The sequence below is a fragment of the Hippichthys cyanospilos genome, chromosome 6, assembly GCF_059441005.1.
Source record: "Hippichthys cyanospilos isolate Australia breed blue-spotted pipefish chromosome 6, RoL_Hcya_1.0, whole genome shotgun sequence".
Lineage (NCBI taxonomy): Eukaryota > Metazoa > Chordata > Actinopteri > Syngnathiformes > Syngnathidae > Hippichthys > Hippichthys cyanospilos.
In genome coordinates, this window is record NC_142374.1 from 23,354,284 (window position 1) to 23,373,103 (window position 18,820).

The 18,820-nt window shown below is 43.5% G+C and overlaps 1 protein-coding gene across 2 annotated transcripts in view; it reads right to left on the bottom strand.

The window, feature by feature from the left end:
* Window positions 1–18,820, bottom strand: part of LOC148422874 (PDZ domain-containing RING finger protein 4) — a 115,238-nt gene that overhangs the window by 15,043 nt on the left and 81,375 nt on the right. For both annotated transcript variants that reach the window (XM_088418332.1, XM_088418333.1), the window contains exons 2-3: window positions 4,041–4,294; window positions 749–851 (exon numbers count right to left, since the gene is read on the bottom strand). In XM_088418332.1, coding sequence (XP_088274458.1) covers window positions 749–851; window positions 4,041–4,294 — 357 coding nt within the window. The remainder of the gene's footprint in view (window positions 1–748; window positions 852–4,040; window positions 4,295–18,820) is intronic.

An 18,820-nucleotide genomic window follows, 5' to 3' on the forward strand; every position in this document is an offset into this window, starting at 1 on the left:
TAAGCTAGTGCTTGATATAGGCTGGCTAAAGCCATCTGAATTTTTATTTTATTTATCGAGTATATATATATATATATATATATATATATATATATATATATATATATATATGTGTGTATATATACACACACTGGGATATAAGCTGTAACATCAAAACAGATATTTATGCAGGAAAATGGTGAATGGATTTTTATTTCTTTATTTATTTTTTACAAACTGACTGACATAAAACACACATTGCACATGAATAATTTATGTACAATCATATTTCCGTGCCGTCTATGTGAATATACAATTTACATATATCAGAGTTACACACGTGACAAACTTTTATACCAAATCTTATTGAAATTTTTTTTTTTACCTTTTAAGGTTATATTTATACTGTATTTTTTTATACCGCATTTTTAAAACTCTTTTTGAACCCTTGATTCACATCTTTTCAGGTTTATTTCATAGTTGTTCCATAAATTGACACCTTGAACAGATATATATTATATATATATATATATATATATATATATATATATATATATATATATATATAAGGCGCATTGCACTATAAGGCATACAGAATAGAAGCTACAGTAGTGGCTGGGCATAAATTGACACCTTGAACAGATATATATATATATATATATATATATATATATATATATATATATATATATATATATATATATATATATATATATATATATATATATATATATATGTTCTGTACTGTAATTCCCCAAAAAATGCTTACCTCATATTCCAAGTCTTCCGTCCTGTCCCCGTCAACCGGAAGCGACGAGAGGTAGTCCGTGCCTTGGTAGTAATCCTGCTCCATGGTGTGCAGGGAGGGACAGCTGTCAGGGGGAGACGGGCAGACACAAAGAGGCCAAGTAAGTTGCATCATTTCCCTACAAAAGGCCTCGGACGGCGCCGAGTGACAGGATTTCCTTCGCTTTTGTTCCGGGCGGCCATTAAAGACGCGGCGGGCTTTCTGCGGCTTGTTTGTGTGCGCTAAAAGTAAAGCGGCGGCTAATAACGAATCATTCTTGTCATTTGCCGGTCGCTCTTGAATGACAAGAGACCCCGCCCCCTCGCACGCATTGTGCGGCGCCGGCCTATTATCGCGCCATCAATTACGGAGAGGCAACATCAGGACCGCACAAAATCCTTAAGCACACTCGAGTAGAGGACGTGCACGCAGACAATCGGGCCTCATTTGATTGACAGGAGAAGGGACCGAAAATATTTAATGGACTTTCCATAAATTTCGCCATCATTTCACGTCATTTTTTTGTACGTGCCAGTAGGGGGTGTCACCATTTGACCTTAATCAAGAAAAGACAAAACATAAAAATAAAATACAGCATTTTGGAATAGAATTTTAAGATTAACTAAAAATACCGTCTTTTTTCCAGACGCGGGTTGTAAGGCGCTTTAACTTCAGATTAAAAGAAGGAAACCAGTCGTAACGAGTAAACCTCCATTCAACTTCAACTCCACCTCCATACAGAAATGATTTTTGAGAAAAAGATTTTAAGTATCGCCCATAGACCAAAAAACACGGCAGGTTACGTACTTCAGCTTTAAACGGAATTAATATTTGCGTAAAAGTGTCTCCAAAGATATTCACCATAATGAAATTGACGAGTCGAAGTAAAACTAAACAAAATGACAACCTCTGCAATTTTGCGGTAGTCCTAATATGGAGTCTGAAACAGCCTGTTAATACTCAATCTTGTTCTGCCACAAAGGAAGACACTTTTGCTTGAAACGGAACCACGTCAGAGTCTTTATATTAAGGCATTTAGACGATAAGTCTTCGCAATTCTTACTGGCTTGTGCCTGCGAATGAGAGAGCTGCGCGGAGGTACACGAGTGGGGGAGGGGCGTACTGTGTGAGCGGATGCATGACGGAATGACACAGGCTGAGCCTAACCCTTGAATAGAAACTGCGGGGAATGGGCGCGGCTGGGACGGGTAGTTGTTGGGACTGCAGGAAGAGTTAGCAGCTGCTCACCATGCTGTGATGCACTGTGTGTTGTATGTTGTAATGGTAAATCAAGTTTTTACCCAAAAAAAAACTACGTTTGTGGCTGCTCAATGTCTGTACTTCGGTTAGGAAATCACTGGGCAAGGGAAAGAAAGATAGGCAAAGTTTTATCAAACAGATTTGAGACATTATTTATGTACGCACAATTTCCGTCATGGGGGAATTTCTTCTATGCGGAATTCACTTATCGCAAGGGTTTTCCAGTCCCCGTGAACGACAAACTTACTACAAAAAACAACAACAACAAAAAAACAATAGAACATTCTTCTAAAACTAATTTGCTGGCGCTATGTGTCCATTTTTTGGACTTTTATTGTTCAAAGGGGTAGAAAAATTATTAGCTAATTCGAATGATGAAGGTTAAAAAAAAACATTCATAAATGACGTCACATTTCAGGAGTAATCATTTTTGGTACATAAATTGGACCAGACTGTATATTTACAGTATTAATGCTATCAATTGTATTTTTTTTTTGGTTGAAGAGAAGTTTAAAATTCTTTTTTTTTCCTGTTACTTGACTACGACGTCCCGGTCTTATTGTCCAACTGTAAAATTTGTCACATTCCAAACATAACTAGCACTGGCGGCGGCTGCAAGGAACGTAATCACGCGTGACACAACATTTGTCATCGCTATCAAATGGCCGCCGTATTGAATTGCGCACCTGATGGCGGAGATGAAGAGGAAGAAAACGGGGCTTTTATGGGGCGCATTGATTACATGCGAGCTGAGAGTTGCTCGCCTTTTTTTAATTTATTTATTTATATTTTTTATGAGCCAATTTGCTTTAATCACCTTGTAAACCTTCGATGAGCCTAAACGGGCCTTCTTGCGATTATTGCCAACAAGGTCCTACGGGGGAGGGGGGGGGCAATATATTCACATCTCAATAATTTCACGTGTGTGCAAAATAAAATATTACAAGTTTTTTTTTTGTTTTTTAAAAGTGCCTATTGTTCCATTCCCGGGAGATGTAACCTACTTTTTAAAAGACACTAAACTTTTCCGGTTTGTTGCCTTGTGATGTGCGGCGCACAAAATCAAAGTGACACCAAGGGAAGTGACGACTCCTTTTTCTTTTGTTGTTTTTCGAGGAAAAACCTCTTGTTGATGCTCGTCTTGATTTATGTGTAAATATTTTCTTTCGTTCATTTTGATGATGATTAACGCTGACTAAAGTTGTGCTTAACCGAGTGCAGTGGGCCCCCGTGTTACGAGATGAATCCGTTCCGCGGGTTTGGGCTCGTAAGGCCGATTCACGGTATGGCGGGAAAACCGAAGCTATGTTAAATAGCTAATGCGTTTAGAACCCCAGGTAAAAACATCAAAATTGTACATACATATTCAAAATTGGTATCAAAATAGTATAGTAAGTGCTACGTATATATAATAGACATGTATACAATCAGAAAACATAATAAAGGATTTATTTACCTTTGAGTGGCGCTTGTTATGGCCATATTCCCTAGTAAGGCTAGCCTAGGCTAGGCTAGGTTGGTATTTCTTGATTATCTCCAGCTTTGTTTCCATATAAATCATCTTCTTATTTCTCTCTAACATCTCTAGCAACCTTGGCACCCATGTTTTACCCATTCAACTTTGAATTAAGCAGTAAAATGCACTATACACTTTTGTAACCACTCGCGATAGAACAAAGCTTTACCGTTCCGCCATTTTGAAACGAGTGAGGCCGACCAACAGCAGACCAGGATCTCCGTCATGTGACGGCAACAGAATATAAGTGCAATTACCTAAAAACGCCTGAAGATGGAGACAAAACACAAATACAGCCAACCCCCTGGGGTCATGACAGTTGTTTTTGTCACAAAGCGGGGAAAATGCCTCAAAAAAGGGCCGAAAAAACTCAGTATTCCACATCGCAACATGAAAAAACGCGACCAGGGACACTGTAACCCCAGGGTCCACTGTACTCACACGAGCGAGTCCGAATGTAGCAGGCAGTCGAAAACGTCCTAACAAGCTTGGACCCACCTGTCGCTGAGCAGGAAGGGACAGACGTCCGGCACGGGAGGCGTGGTGGGCCGCAACTTGGCCAGCGCCACGATGTGTTCGAAGGTGATGTCGGTCTGAGTGCACACATCCACCACGCGGATTTCCTGAGGCGGGCCGTGGGGTCTGCCGCTGGGAGTCCGACGGATGACTTGGACCACAACCGGGTCCTTGGTGGGGAGGAAGCTCTCCAACGTCTCTTCATGGCTGGACTTGGACAGCTCTCTGCCGTTAACCTGAAGGGGGAAAGAAAATTTTTAAAAAATCAATTGTTGTTTAAAAAAAAAATATAGATATATAACGGTTTGATACGACAATACGATCCGAGACACTGAAAGCTTCACGCTCTTCAACGGCTCTTCCTTAAATCCCTCATATCTCCATGAAAGGAGCAGAATTTTCCGGCAGGCTGAAGACTTTTTGCGCTACAGCTGGCACGGGTAAAGAAAATCATCGCTTCATTTAGCTGCGGTAATTCCTCTGGAAGAGGCGCCGCGTGGAGCACCTCAAAGATGTGAAAGCGGAGTCCATCATTTGGGTACACCGTAGAGATGCATAATCACGCTTTATGTATTTTAATTAGGTTTGCTTGCAGGTTCTTATAAAAGTCCATATAAAATGTTCGTATCACAGGCTCCGGCACACCTTAGAAAAGACTGTAGTCGTATTCCACAAACACAAAAATCAGAATGATATTGAACGTTCCCTTCAAAAATGACGATTTCTGGATCGTATACATAAATCTTTCTGTATAATATCTGGCCCTTCAGGGCGGCAAATGGCTTTGTCACTAGGGCCAACCCTAAGAAATATAAGACGGTAGGCGATCTGTGACTATGCACCATGCTCCGCTCTCCTCGTGAGTAAAGAGTGTCTTGTATTCCTTCCTCGTGTTTTGTTTACCAAATGTTCTCGGTTGACACAATAGCAGTGCTTCTCAAATAGGGGGGGTGATGCTTGGGGGGTGCACTTGTTCTTTTTTTTCTGTTTTAGACTAAGCAATAACTCGTATACACGCTGTAAAAAATAATTAACAGTTGTTGAAAGATGATTTATTTAGTTTTTTTTCCCCTTTGGTTAAGGTTTAAAAGGATACAGGTTTAGGTATACTTATACAATTTTTATAGATTGGGGTGCGAAAAGTTTTCTCTTTCCTGGGGGGGCTTGGCTAAATATAATTGAGAAGCATCTGACGCCTCCAAAATATAATATATAAACAATAAACCATTACTCGATTGATTTAGGTGATAGTTAAAAAAAACTTTGGACATCCCTGGTTTATGACAACATTTAACCTACACTATCATAACGTTACTCAAGTTAGCGAAAGCTATTTTCCCAATAACAACCTTTTTTTTATGACTTCATAGTGAAGAGTCCAGCATTTTGGCGACTGCAGCGTTTTGAAAACAAGCTAATGAGACTCCTGCAAAAAACAAAACCTGCTCGGCAGAATAATTACCTGGCAGTGAGAAGACAAATCATATGCAAGTCCCTGGACTCCGGTGCTCCGGCCCTGACCTTTATTTGTAGTGATGCTGCATTAATCACCTGAGCAGCAGATAAAGTGGGTCAGCCGCTCCAGCAAAATGTGGAGCAACAACATAGCGGCGGCTTTCATTAGCGCTACTTTTCAGCCACTCAGCGTTTACGAAGAATGCGATATGCCACCTTTTAAGTCGAATCGGGCAAAATCACAATTAGCTGACACCATTATGCCCCCTCCCCTCCCAAACCCGATTCCTTGCTGCTTGGCCGAATCCTGGAATTTTGTGGGGGAGCCAGGCAACAAAGGAGCAGACAAATGAGGCAGCCGATGGTGTATGACAGTCCCGGAGAAAAATGATCCCATCGCCCGGCAGCCCCTCCCATCCCCCGCGCTTTGGGCTCCTCTCCAGCCCCGCATCCCTAAACCCCGACATCAGGTGCTGCTTCTTCTACATTTTTTTTTTTTTAAATCCTCTGTACCCTTGCGAGCCAGATGGAACAATAATCCTCAATCAACACATGAATAATAAGTGGCATTAAGTACCGCATCCGGTAGTCTGACGGTGGAAGTCAACTGAGCTAACACACACGTATAAGTGTTGTTTTTCTATTACAGTGGGGACATCGCGTTGAAAAAAAAACGCATGGCTATTTTTTACAGCGTGTGTATGGGTTACAGCTTAGTCTGAGACACAAAAAAAAAAAATCAAGTGCATCAAAGTGCCTGGGAAAAAATATTTTATTGCAATGAACTTCACATTGCAAAAACAAAGCCTTATCCCATGGGTCAACACCCCCCCCCCCCCCCCCCCCAATGGTCCCACCCCTATTTGAGACGCACTGCCTCACGCCGTCCTCAACCAAAATCAAATTCAAACCTATACTCTAAAAGCAAGTCTTGACCCTCATCTGAAAGCACGGGGTCAAAACTCAGTCCTCGACGGCCGGTATCCTGAATGTTGTTGAACCCTCTTTTTCAGACACACCTGATTCAAATTATTAGGATCATTTTCAAGCTCCTGTAGAGGTGGCTAATGTGCTAATCACTTAAATCAGGTTTATTGGGGGAGAAAGTCAGAAAACATACCGGCCCTTGAGGACTGGAGTTTGACACATTTGGACTTTTTTTGTTTTTTTGTTTTGGGACATTTTATTGACATAATGCATTTCCTAGCCCCTAACCAGATTGCCTAACCCTTACCTCAACCAAAATCCATTTCAAATCTAGACTCTCTAAGCTCATTTTGACCCTACCCCCAAAAAAGTCTGAATTTGTGTAGTCCACGAAAATAGTCCCTATCAGGACAAGAGGTTCCTACAAAGACAGCAAAACCCAGAATTTGTTCCAAACAGTATAGCAAAAACCAAATTGAACCAATACTCTAAAGTCACATTTTGACCCTCAAAAAAAAAAGTCTGAACTTGTGGCGTTGACCAAAATGGTCCCCGTAAGTATATGCGGTTACTACAAAGACAGTAAAACCCAGAAATTGGTTCCCACCATGTAGCAAAAACCAAATTGGACCAATATTCTAAAGTCACATTTTGACCCTCAAAAAATAAAGTCTGAACTTGTGGAGTTGACCAAAATGGTCCCCGTAAGTATAAGCGGTTCCTACAAAGACAGTAAAACCCAGAAATTGGTTCCCACCATGTAGCAAAAACCAAATTGAACCAATATTCTAAAGTCACATTTTGACCCTCAAAAAATAAAGTCTGAACTTGTGGCATTGACCAAAATGGTCCCCGTAAGTATAAGCGGTTCCTACAAAGACAGTAAAACCCAGAAATTGGTTCCCACCATGTAGCAAAAACCAAATTGGACCAATACTCTAAAGTCACATTTTGATCCTAAAAAAAAAAAAACGTCTGAACTTGTGGGGTCCACCGAAATAGTCCCCATAACTATAACAGGTTCCTACAAAGACAATAAAACCCAGCTATTGGTTCCCACCATATATAGATGTCTATGTATGTGCTATATGCATATTCAGTGTCTCATCCCCTTTCTCCATTCATAAGCTCATGCGGGCAATAAAGCAGCTGTTGCGGTGATGGAGTGCAGATGCTTAATGGCTTGAAGTATTCCACATGTGGAGTCAACTTATCCAACGGGTCCGGAACCAAACAATTATTCATGAGAAGTCATTTGGCAGCGCTGGCGAGCCAGCCGAAGATCAGGCGGCTGAAAATGGAGCTGCGAGGCCAAGACGCATCTGCCGGCTGTTTGCGCGAGAATATTCGGCAGCTGGAGCCCGGGGCGGATTTTTCCCCCCCCAACCCCCCCGAAAAATTGACAAGCGGAAGCTACGCCAAGGCAAATTTCGGAGAGTAACTTTATCTTAGTAGAGGAAATCCCTCGTTGTGTACTTTTGGACAATATCACGCCACCTCCACCACGTGGACAAGCGTTCTCTGATTCATCCTGTTGGCTGATTGAAATAGTGCTTAAGTTTTTTTAAAAGACAATATTCCTATTCTTCCCAAAATAACGGAAATAACTTCCCAAAAAGTACTAAACAGAAACCTGTCACCACAAACTATATATAGTTGATTTTAGATGTTCAAATTTTAAGCTGTAGAGTGTAGTCAAGGCAAAAAACGTGCTCAGCCTACTCGAGAAGAAGAACAGGAAGTTATTGACCTCGTAGTAGGAAACGGGCAGCTCCACTCTTATTATTACACCTATAACGTCCTTATGATATTATGTAAATGTAATCTAAACGATTGTTCGCTTTTGTTGGCCTCCAATGGTAATCGCTAGCATGCTAATGCTAATTATGATTCAAACTGTTTAGCATTGGCAAATTTCATTTTGTTGGTGTCCAAAAATTAATACAGGAGTGCCCGAATTTTTGCCCCGGGGGGGTAATACTACTCAGCACCCAAGCAGTAACTAATAAGGATGGGACACTCTCTGTTTTGTTTTGTTTATTTGACTTATTGACCTACGAGGGAGAACGCGCTGCCTGTCAATCTACTCCATTTTAGGGAAAGCGCCAAAAACAAACGAGTAATCCATGACCCGCTTTTGAAGCTCCTTCCGGAAGCATGGTTACCGACGACGGTCTAACTTGATCATCTTGCGGTTGCGGTCAGAGGAGGCGAATTATTTTACTTATTAATTAGCAGCGTAGTAAAAATAGATCTTTGACGTCTATAATCGTCATTGGCAGTGAACAGGGACGAGCAGACTAGAACTCGCTGGATGTAACAGATTTGGTTCCAGAGTCCAAGAATAACTCCTCATCAGAGACTGGGGGCAGAATCTAGTGACAGAGGCCGTAAAATGGCTCCAGTTCATCTCTCAAGATGTCACGAAGAGCCGCGCCGGACAGCGCCCCGCCCCGCCCCGCCCCGACCGGTTTCAGCTTGCCAAGGTTGGCTGATAGAGGTGATGGATGGAGCACTTGCGCGCGGCGGCACAAGACATTAGCTTTTAACGCTTCCGAATTAACCGCACAAATGACTCGACGGCTCGGAATACCGATGAATTGTTTTGGGTTTCGACGCGAGCGGAACAAATGAAGCCAGGTCACCGTCGCTCACGACCAAACCGGAGCGGAACGAGAATCCCGGCCTCGGTTTTAGCCAACCGGCGCGAGTGACCTTGGCCTCGCCTCTCGGCCTCTTTACTGGCGACGCATCCGCATTCCGGCACCTGCTGCGTGAGTGGCGGCCTGCCGGGTGCTAAGTGAATGCAAGCAGATGGAGGGAGCGGAACATGTAGGTCACCCGCGCGGCCTCGGGAGTGCGCCGCTTACAAGCGGCCGTTACACGCCAGATCTTCCTCTTTTTAGGAGGAAGAGGAGGGAAATTAAAGACCCATCCTAAGGAAGATCGAAATGAGATACAGCAAAGTGCTATCAAGCACCTATTTTTTTTTTTTGACTAATTCACTGTACATATTTCTGCAGTTCATGAATTTTTCAACAATTTCTATGAAGCTTGAAATTACACCCTACCTTTCCCCCCAAAAAACTCATTTCTAAGACAAAAATGTTGATTGTATTCGATTTTTTAGGTTTTTTTTAATGCCCTTTTGTAGATATTTTTTCCTGTTAAATACAACTTTTACAAAACTACATTATTTCATATGTACTATTCATATATACATATGTACACATAAATACCCAACATATACTCTATACATTATAAACATACATATATACATCTATACGTACGTACACATACATACACATATGCACACACACACACACACACACACACACACACACAAATGATTACATATGTATTACATATATATATCATTTATACATATATATCGGTATAGATAGATAGATAGATAGATAGATAGATAGATAGATAGATAGATAGATAGATAGATAATCCAAATAATGTACACATAATCAAAAAATATTGATAACATTTATTCCACAAATTGTTTCACATCCCAAAAATACGTAAAAAAGTCCTTTGCGAGAGGCACACTCCTGATCCATACATGCGTTTGTTCTATGCCGATTTTTCTCAAGCTTGCTCGATTAGAAAGTTCAATCAATATTTGACTATTCGAGAAAACGGCTGAAAGCGCAGCAGCGATCTTCACTCGATATCTTCTCGTCCTATAAACCGCTATCCAACTCTTCATAAATGTTTCAAATCAAAACTTTCATCTCGTAGAAGCGCCGGAGAACCATCGGCCCTAAAAATCAATTGAGTGACTCCAGCAACAAAAGCAATGAATGGATAATGCACTGGCCCTTTTCCAAAGCCGTTTTTCTTTTGACTCATTCCGACACGCTTTCATTCGATAAATTACAGGAGTTATTCTTCGAGAAACGCGCGGTAATGACTGCGCTAGCAGAGCCCGTCACACAACGGGCGGCGCCATTCTTTCGGGCTTAGCGAAAGCCCCTCCGAGGTCGCAGATGTTTTTGTTTGGCCAACGCTTCGTTTGTTTCAATATTTGCGGGCTTTTCATTTGGGAAATGGCAGCCGACAGATAAGAGCCAATGAGAGGATGGAGATAAAGTAGCACAAAAGCGGCGGGAGGGAGACGTCGGGACGGCGAAGCTCCCGGGAAAGCTTTTTGGAGTATTCGGCGGCCTCCGACGCGGTACCGCCGCCACTCACGTAGCGCCGTCTACGCGGAGAATAAACAAGGCTAATACGTTCGGGAGTCGGCCAGGCAAAAATAACTCTTCCCGTTTCGCTATCGTCTCTTGTTGTTGTTTTTCCCAGCCGAGCGTGAGCGACAACGGAGCGGAGCAGAAAAGCGGCGCTGCGCTCCCGCCTGCTCGCACGTGAAGTCTGCCTCGTCAAAAAAAAAGGAAAAAAAACAACCTGTTTTCCCATTCCGCCCTTGAACTCAAGTTGGATTCAAAAACAAAATAGAGTCGTTGGTTGGAAAATAGTTTAGGGTGGAACACATTTCTCACCCAAAACTGAACCTAAACCACAAACAAACGATGCGTCATTTCAACCTCCAAACATCTTGGCCTTGTTTAGGTCTCAGTTTCTAATAGCCTTGGTCTTGTTTTGGTCTCGATCTCCAAAAGTCTCGTCGTGTCTTGATCTCGATCTCCAAAAGTCTCTCTCATGTCTCCATCTCGATCTCCAAAAGTCTCGTATCTTATCTTGATCTTCAAAAGTCTCTGCCTCAACGTACAAAGGTCTTGAACTTCTCTTGAACGCCAAAGGTTTTTCTCTCCTCTTTGTCTTGACCTCCAAAAATCTTGGTCTTGTTTATTTCAACATCCAAAAGTCTTGGTCTTGTCTCAGTCTCGACCTTGTTTCATTCTCAAACTTCGAAAGTCTTGGTCTTGTCCCTGTCTTGAACTTGTATCTTGTCTCGACCTCCAAAGGTTTTTGTCTATCCTTGGTCGCACCCACCCAAAAGTCTTGGTCGTGTCTCGGTCTAGACCTCGTTACATTCTCGATCTCCAAAAGTCTCGGTCTGTCCTCAGTCTTGATCTTCAAAAGTCTCTATCTTGTCTTCGTCTTAGCCCCTGTATCAACCTCCAAAAACCTTAGCCTCGTCTGGGTCTCCACCTCCAAAAGTCTAGGTCTCATCCCTACGCTCACCTCTACCTCCAAAAGTCTTGGTCTCCAGCTCCTAAAGATTTGGTTTTGTCTAGGTCTGGACCACCGAACATCTTGGTTTTGGCTCGGTATCGACCTCCAAATGTTACAGTCTTGTCGCATTCTCAACCTTCAAAAGTCTCTATCCGCAAAAGTCATGGTCTCATCTCGTTCTTTACCTCCAAAGGTTTTGGCTTTGGTCCCGATCTCCAAGTGTCTTAATCTTGTCTTGACCCCCAAAAGTCTTGTGTTTCAGTCTCGACCTGCTAAAGTCTCGATCCTAGTCCTTGTCTCAATCTTACTACTCTGAGTCTTGATGTCTTGGTCTTGGGTGCTATGGTCTTGACCACAACGACAGTAGGGTGGCAGAATCTCTTTGAATGATCTGAACCTCACGCTCGTGTAGGCCCCAGGACATCACGCTGTTCTTCTTCTCCCTGGTTGGTTGCAGCCAAAATAGTTCAATCCACATCCTTAACTATGTCAACATATTCCGTTTTTCTGATTAAAAATCAAGTGGAATCAATGAAAAGTCCAAAAAACACTCCAGATGATGATACAAGGCCAACAACGTACGGTCTGAAACGACTCCCGCCTTTTCCTAGTCTCCCCGCTTTGTTTCCTCTTCGCACTCAAATGTCTCATTTTAATAATAGGTGTCAGGATGAAGCACGGGCCGCTGGCTCTTATGACTGCATAAATCACTCTTACACACTCAGCGTTACTGTCAGAGAAACGCTCCGGTGACATGAAACCGAGAGCGCCACTAGGGAAAGCTGACATACCCGCCGACATCTCTACACAAACCAATATACGGGCCCCACTCCAAGCCCTCCAAGCACATAAAACACACTCCCACAGGGCGGCTGGGGTTATTTTCACATTTAAAGGCTCTGCACAAGGCCGCTGCCGTCGTTTTCAACCGGCAGAAGATTTGATGAATTCTGCCAATTTTCTTCCCAGAGCACCAATCTTGCGCACGGAGCGAGCGGCGCCCTCGACGTGTATCACCTTTCTTCTACCCGGCCGCCTTCCTACGCCGCTTTTACTATCCAATCGCTTGCTGCGAGGACGGCCGTTGTAAAAGGAGACCGTTTATTCCGCGCGCTAAATCTTCTCGGCGGTACGGCCGTGGTTATGAACAGATTGTAAACGGCACGCGCTTGGACTGACTGGTCATCTCTCTACAAATGCTCGGTCAGCGTTTAGCGGAGTCAATATTTTACCTTTTGAAAACATCTCACGTCGTGGATTTAATTAAAACAAGAATACAGAAAGTCTTCCGCCGTCAAATGGAATTCGAAATTGGTGTCTGTCCCGAGGAAGCAAAGACAGATGAATAAAAATATGTTATTTGGCGCTAATATTTGTAGATCGGTAAGTACCGATACCGGGTTTCTGTAACGGCTTGATATAATTCTCATTTAAAGTGTTGGATACGCTTTTGGAAAGACAGATATTCAAGACAAAAAAAAAGACCTCCCTGACAGTAGGTGGCACTATAATTTTGTCACTACGTTGAATCAAATTTTAAGAGATGCAGCAATCAAATATTTTAGATATCCTACTGACATTTTTAATGGAAGAAGTTGATATTCGGATTAAAATAAAAACATTTTTTTTTTGAATGAAGACATGAATAATCAACACATAATCCAACTATAATTTCCTGCTTGTTACAGTTTTTTAATTAAATCCAATTCAAAAGTATATTTCTCTAGAACTGTTAGATTTTAGAAATATATTTAATATTTAATTCATTTTTTAATGAACAAAGTGATGTAAAAACTACACAACGAGCACAAAGTCAGCCTGTTTTCTTCAAAAGTGATCAGTATGAACAGCAACTTTGTAATTTCAGTCATTGACGCCGATTAAATTGCCATTGAAAAGTAATCTGACTGCTTTTGCTAACGGCTATGTGGCGCACGAGTAGGAATGTAAAAGTTTGTTTTCAGGGTGTTTTTCTGTTCAAAAATGCCTAGAAAAAATAAACAAAATGAGATTGTGACCTAAGGTTACCGGCAAATCATCCGATGGCTCTCGGCAGCCTATGTGGGGCATTTGAGTTCTGCTAGCCGCTAAAACGCTAGCATCTAGTGCTGCTCGCCCCTGCTAGCGCTTTAGCGTCGGAATCACCGTAAATTGTTGGCAACAGGCAGCTAATGATACATTGTGAGCGTAATAAATTTTTTAGTAAGCGTCATTAATTAGCATAATCGGCAACTGAACTTGATTTAAGAACAACGTAGTTTTTGACGTAGGTGACGAGTCATCGCCGTTACACGGAATCTACTTGGCAATTAGAAAATGTGATCCTTGCCTACAAGGGCTTAAAAAAACTCTTTCCGCCACCCAAAAAAAAAAAATGTACATGCAAAATTATTCATGACCACCAATTTTCCGCTTTGTCGTTGTCCCAAACAGCTTATTGCTCAATGAAAGAGAACGGCCGTATTGGGAAATCTTGTGGCATATATCGACTCGTGCGGGAGTGCCAAGTTAATAAGCTCGCTCGAGGTTAACGATACGAGCGGGTATATACGTTTGGAGGGATTTTAATTTTTGCACTTAACTATAACTCCGCCATCTTGGATGGGGGTAGTGGCCGGAGACGTTCGTATTAGCATCGTGAAGACCGCTGGTGCCGGACCACTTCTTAAAATAATGAGCCAGGCATTAAGCGATGCAAAGGTTCCTTGTTAATCCGACTATTTTGACAAATCCCCGAGCGCGAGCCGACACAGGTGGCAGATGGCGATGAGGCGCGCCACCGTGGTCCGGGGACGCTCGGGAGACTTGAAATACAACCAATGATCCCCTTTTATTGCTCTTTGCTCAAGATGGCAGATGAGGCAATTAAAAGTGGATAAGCACTATTTACACGTTTCCTGATGCAATGGCGAACAAAACAGACAACTTACTCCACCCTCCTCTGCCCCAACACTACATTGCTAGCTAGCTAGCTAGCTAGCAAACAAGAGTAATTGCTATTCATATCCACAAACACCTTATTTTGAGTGTTTTTGAAAAAGTTTTATCGGCACAAAATTATGCAGCAGAAGACTGATGTTCAGGATTAATAATAATAACAAAGTGTTATGACAAACAATGCTATTCATTTTTTCAGTACACAACAACTTTTGGGTTAAATGGACTTTCACTTTTCTACCTTAAGTACTCAAAGCGCTAACTAGTCATTTAGCTACTGATCATCAGGAGCAACTGGGGGTTCAGTGTCTTGCTCAAAGACACTTAGACATGGTCTTGATCAGGGGTGGGCAACTCCAGCCCTCGAGGGCCGGTGTCCTGCATGTTTTCCAGTTTTCTCTCCCTAACACACCTGATTTAAACCATTAGCTCATCAACAAGCTCTGCTGGAGCTTGAGAATAATCCTAATCATTTGAATCAGGTGTGTTGGATAGAGAAAACGGGAAAACATGCAGGACATCGGCCCCCGAGGCCTGGAATTGCCCACCCCTGGTCTTGATGGTCGGGAATCGAACCCACGGCCTCTTGGCTGGGAGATGACCACTCTACCGCCAAGGCATGACGCCCAAACTTGACTCGGATTAGACCTTTTTGACTGAGACCTTTGTGACAGACCCTTGTGACTCACTTTCACATATGCGCTTTTCTACCTTAGGTACTCAAAGCGCTTTACACTAACTAGTCATTTACCTACTGATGACGCAGCTTCAGGAGCAACTGGAAGTTCAGTGTCTTGCTCAAGGACACTTAACACACGGTCTTGATGGTCGGGGATCGAACCCACGGTCTTTTGGCTTGGAGACGACCACTCTACCTCCAAGCCATGGGGCCCCAACTTGACTAGGATTCAGACTTTTTTGACTCAGACCTTTGTGGCAGACCCTTGTGACTCACTTTCACATATGCGCTCGTGGGATCCGAACCCACGGTCTTTTGGCTTGGAGACGACCACTCTACCACCGAGCCGTGATACCCCAACTTGACGAGGATTCCGACCTTTTTGACTCAGACCTTCGTGACAGACCCTTGTGACTCAAATTCCATTTGGACCTTTGTGACTCAAGTCTGACCTTGAACCTGCGCGACTCAAACTTGACTCGTCCTCAAGAAAGCGGGATCGGTCTACAGCCCTCAGAGAAATTGACGGACAAACCAGTCTGAACATCTGACACAAACATACCAACAAACGGGAACTGAAGACTTTGCGATTATAGTTTCAAACTACGGAACAAGAAGAGGCGAAAACGTTTTTATAGATCCAAACTTCCGCGGCATTCGCAAGGAGACATTGATGAAGCTCCTGTCCCCGATCTTTTTCCTGGTAACAAGCTGTGGCACAAAGCGCGATTAAAAAGAAGGACATTATCTTCTGAGTGTGATCACCAGCGTAATCAATCTGCCTCGGGGCGCCCCGTTGGCTCGCTTTAGGAAAAAAAAAAAAGTGGCTTTCGAGAGAAGACGAGGTTGCCAGAGTGGATGTCGTAGTTTTTTTTTCTCTCTCTCGAAACACTCCAATCTTACTCGGGCCTCTCGCCGGGTCGCGCAGTCAATAAACAAAGGGAAGCGGGAGGAAATTGTTGGCAATTCAGCGCTCCGTGCTGTGTCCTGATTACACGGTTGGAAGAGGGGATTCACACATGATGAGTAGAATGAGAATGAGAGGAACACACACTTTATTTATTAAATAAATACAGCGTGGTGATTGCATGAGACCAAGCCCTTTGATTGTGGAACTAAAGTCAAGTCTTGTTTTTGGTTTTTTTGCTGATTTTTAAGGGGAAAGCAGACTTGCGTGAGAGTCAGTGTGTCAACCCGTTTTTTTAGGGGCGGGTGACAGTGATCTCAGATATTCAGCGAGCAAGCTGACTGACGTTAGCTTTCTTGTCATGAACTCGGCGAGATCTTTCTTTTCCCGCTTTTACGAAGACTCGAAATCGACGGCGGAGTGATGAAGGAAATTCATATTTTTCAAATTCAATATATCAATAAAATAGTGTGTACATGGAACTGTGTTATTCTAATAAAGATTGAGACGACGTAATGTCAGTATAAAGCAGATATGGTCCTGGCCCAGGGGAAATAAAGACAAGTCGGCACCTCCAAAAGGAACAGATGGCATCCCCCGACCAACATTCCACCATGGGCAAAAGGCTAGGTGTAGCCTTCAAGAGAAGATATCAGTCAGGGTTTTATGGTGCTCAGACTTCGTCCCGCGTCAAAGAATGGCCGGCAGAACAAAGACTTTTGAAGACACCATCCCCACGCAAACAGACCCCCACGCACGCACACACGCACACACAGACAGGCACGCACGCACACACACACACACACACTTGCATTCCACAGTGGGACTAGATGCCCCAAAAGGGTATAAGAACTGAATGTTGAAGGTGAAACGTTGCCATTTTCTGCTCCGACCCGTGGCAGGACTGGCCCGAGGCCTCGTGTACTTTCCCACTCTGTCTGGGTTAAATCAATTGTTTCACTATGTTGTGGTATGGGCGATCTTTCAACAAAAACCAACACGCTAGGAACTAGTTTAAGGCAAGAAGCTTTTTTCTAGATTCCTTCGGTGACAACCGGCACGATGTCGGAGGATTTTGTTGGCCGACGTCAAATCTGACCGGCGTGTCTTGTCTGACAGCGGGGGGGCCTTCTGATGTTAGCAAACACTGTCGGCCGCTCTGTTCCGAATTTAATGAAACACCTGTCGAAAGGCGTTTGCGGCGCCTGAAGCTTGGCGCGGCAAATGAGCTATAACGTCACCCGTCTCTTCGAGTCCACCTGGCCGATGCTTCTAATGTATGCAAAGAAGAAAACAAGGAAGTTTGATGAGATACACTGCGAACAATTAGCCTTGTAGCAAAAATGGTTCCGTGTTCGGATCTCCAACAAGGTTTTTTCTAAGACCGTGTGAAAAGCATAACCCGCGTATCCTGTCGGGTAGCTGGGGTCTACCCCAAATTTTACTGGAGAAATGTTAGTGATATAAATATATATCTCCACATTTGATTAACAATATAAAGCAATGTTAAAATTACAGTAGCGATTTTTGCTGGCGAAAAAAGCGCATTGAAGTCAGCCCGGTTTGTTCAAAAGTGATCAGTAGGAACGGCAACTGCGTCATTATGATACAACAAATTTAGCCGAATCACTCTACCGTCAATATAGAGGTTCACAAAGGACTCTGTTCATTTGACGGGAAAATAATCCATCGGGACAACCGCAACACAGTCTATTAATAACGTCAATATCCTATTTGTACATCATAAATATTATAACAATCAAATATGCCGGTCACATAGATCGCTGTCTTATTCTTATGCTGCCGCACAAACCCCTTCGTTCATTACCATCAGTATCGTAGCAACCGCGCATGTGGGGACCCGCATAAATCCAGGACGCCTCTGTATAATTCCCATGCGTCCCGTGATTGACATGTGACCAGACCTGTCCAAAATCGCTCGCGATAGTCCACAGCTTCCGTCACAAACGGACGGAACTTGCCGGGGACGTGTCGACGAACATATTGAGCCGATGGACGCAATCCCGGACGCTATTTTGCGATTCCGACAAGTGTGCGGGCGACGGTTCTCATTGGCAGAAAGCGAGGCCTTCGCACGGGTAATTGGGTAGCGCTACGCGACGTGTTTTAGCACGAGGCGTTTTCACACCGTGGCACAGGATCCATAAGGAGAACACGTGTCCGCGTCCACTTATTTGTGCGGCGGCACGAGTTCCGACGTTGAAGCCGAGCTAGATTTATGTCGCGCGATTGCTCCCGCACATAATTAGTATTGTTGGACCGGGCGTTATCCGTACTGCTGCAAGGCCGAGATTAAAATTTCATCAGCCGCTCAAGCATATCGCCGCCGCGCTTTCGGATCCCGGGAGAGCTTACGCGGACAGCCCACGCTCACGACTGGACCGAGCCCGTCCTCCAGGACGCCGGTTGGATGGAATAGACAGGACGGAATCTTTTGGCGGAGAGGAATGACAGCTGTTCTGGCGCCAACACAAGGTATGATGGGTAATGAAGCCAGGGAAAGGATGGGAGCAGAAGAAGTGGCCAGAGGGATTTCAAACCAGGTGTAATACAAACAAAAAACCCTTCTGGGTGCTTTCTTGGAAATCACCGTCCTACAAATTGACATTGGACAGATACAACATCCATATCAGGACGTCCAAAGGATTCCTACAGGATTTAAATGACCTCCAATCTAGCTAACGCGAGGGG